The following is a 1,407-nucleotide window of genomic DNA, read 5'->3' as shown; positions in this document are numbered from 1 at the left end:
TGAGTCATAGAGACTTAGAAAAAACCGCGTGCACCTCTCATTTCTCGTTTCATTCTTTCTCATCTGGAGCGCCATCCATAACCGCTCACTTATCCCCTTTCATCCCCAATTTATAATCATTCAAACTTCAAACCCAAGAATCCTAAAATCTCTCTCATTTTTCAGAATATTCATGATTCCTCACAATCACACTCGCTTCTTTCCGTGAATTGTGATCATAGAGAGAGAAAGAAAGAGACACAATCTCTTTCTTTCTTTCTCTTCTTCTCTCTCAAAATCTTCAAATCTTTAAAATGTCTCGCCAGGTCATCGTCGTCAGTAACCCGCCGTCGCGGCGGCGGCGCGCGTGTGAAGTTGCCGGCGGAAGCGCGGCGGAGTGCGCCGCCGTTGTGTGCTGCTGCCCTTGCGCCGTGATAAACCTCGCAGTTCTCGCCATTTACAGGGTTCCAGCGGGGTTGGTGCGCAAAGCACTGCACAAGAAGAAACGACACCGTATGCTGAGAGATTCCAAAAACGACGTCGTTTTGCTGCGGCACCAGCGGTCTAGCGGCCTCGCCTCGTCGTTTGACTCGCTACCGGTTTCGGTCGAACCCAGGCCGGTTGAGGAAAAAGAAGTGTGGCCTATGGAGAAGGAGATGTGGGCCCGGTTCGCAGAAACTGGGTTTTGGAGGAGCGAGTCCCAGCGCCAACCATGATTAATTTTCCGAACCGAATCAATTGGAGAATATGGGAAATGGTGCAACGGTGATGGATGGAAAATGTGTACGAAAATTTGAGTAATTCTTTCTTTTATCCTACCTTTTTTCTTATATACATAATACTATCTCAAAAAAATATTTTATATTATCAATGTATTAAAATTAAATTTAATTTTTATATTTTGTTAAAAAATTTTATATTAATAAAAATAATTAATTTTAAACTCACTCTTTAATTTTTTTTAAATTAATGCATCCAAATTAAATTTAAAAGTTTTTTAGTAGGGTGAAAGAAATTGTTTGTTGAAGAAATTATTGATGATAAAAATGATGGTTTGGGCATGATTGTAGTGATATGAAAAGTTTGGATTTACTACTATCTTTGGGGAGATTGTGAAAATGAAGATTATGATGACGTAATCATGATATTATGGGAGTTTGAAATTGCGTTGTTGGAAAATTCGGGAAGGCTGCGTTTGATTGTAGCTGTGTGGTTTGAAAATAAATGACAAAATGATATGAGACAGTGATGGGTGTTATATTCAATTATTCGCGAGTGATCTTATAGTACTGTGCACCTTCACTTTTAGATTCGCATTAAATTTTGGAATGCACACATGCTTAGGAGACAAACATTTATCTTCTACTTTCTCCTTTTTATTTATTTTTCAAGCCTCCAGTGATTATCCGAAAGAAAAATGAATTCTGT

At 39.1% G+C, this 1,407-nt stretch overlaps 1 protein-coding gene across 1 annotated transcript; it reads left to right on the top strand.

Moving 5' to 3' along the window:
* On the top strand, nucleotides 1-769 carry LOC107477785 (uncharacterized). Its single transcript, XM_016097855.3, has one exon. The coding sequence runs from the start codon at nucleotides 294-296 to the stop codon at nucleotides 693-695; it is 402 nt and encodes a 133-aa protein (XP_015953341.1). The 5' UTR covers nucleotides 1-293; the 3' UTR covers nucleotides 696-769.
* The last annotated feature ends 638 nt before the right edge of the window (nucleotides 770-1,407 follow it).

Source organism: Arachis duranensis, chromosome 3 (assembly GCF_000817695.3).
Source record: "Arachis duranensis cultivar V14167 chromosome 3, aradu.V14167.gnm2.J7QH, whole genome shotgun sequence".
Classification (NCBI taxonomy): domain Eukaryota; kingdom Viridiplantae; phylum Streptophyta; class Magnoliopsida; order Fabales; family Fabaceae; genus Arachis; species Arachis duranensis.
This window is presented reverse-complemented; position numbering and strand designations above follow the sequence as displayed.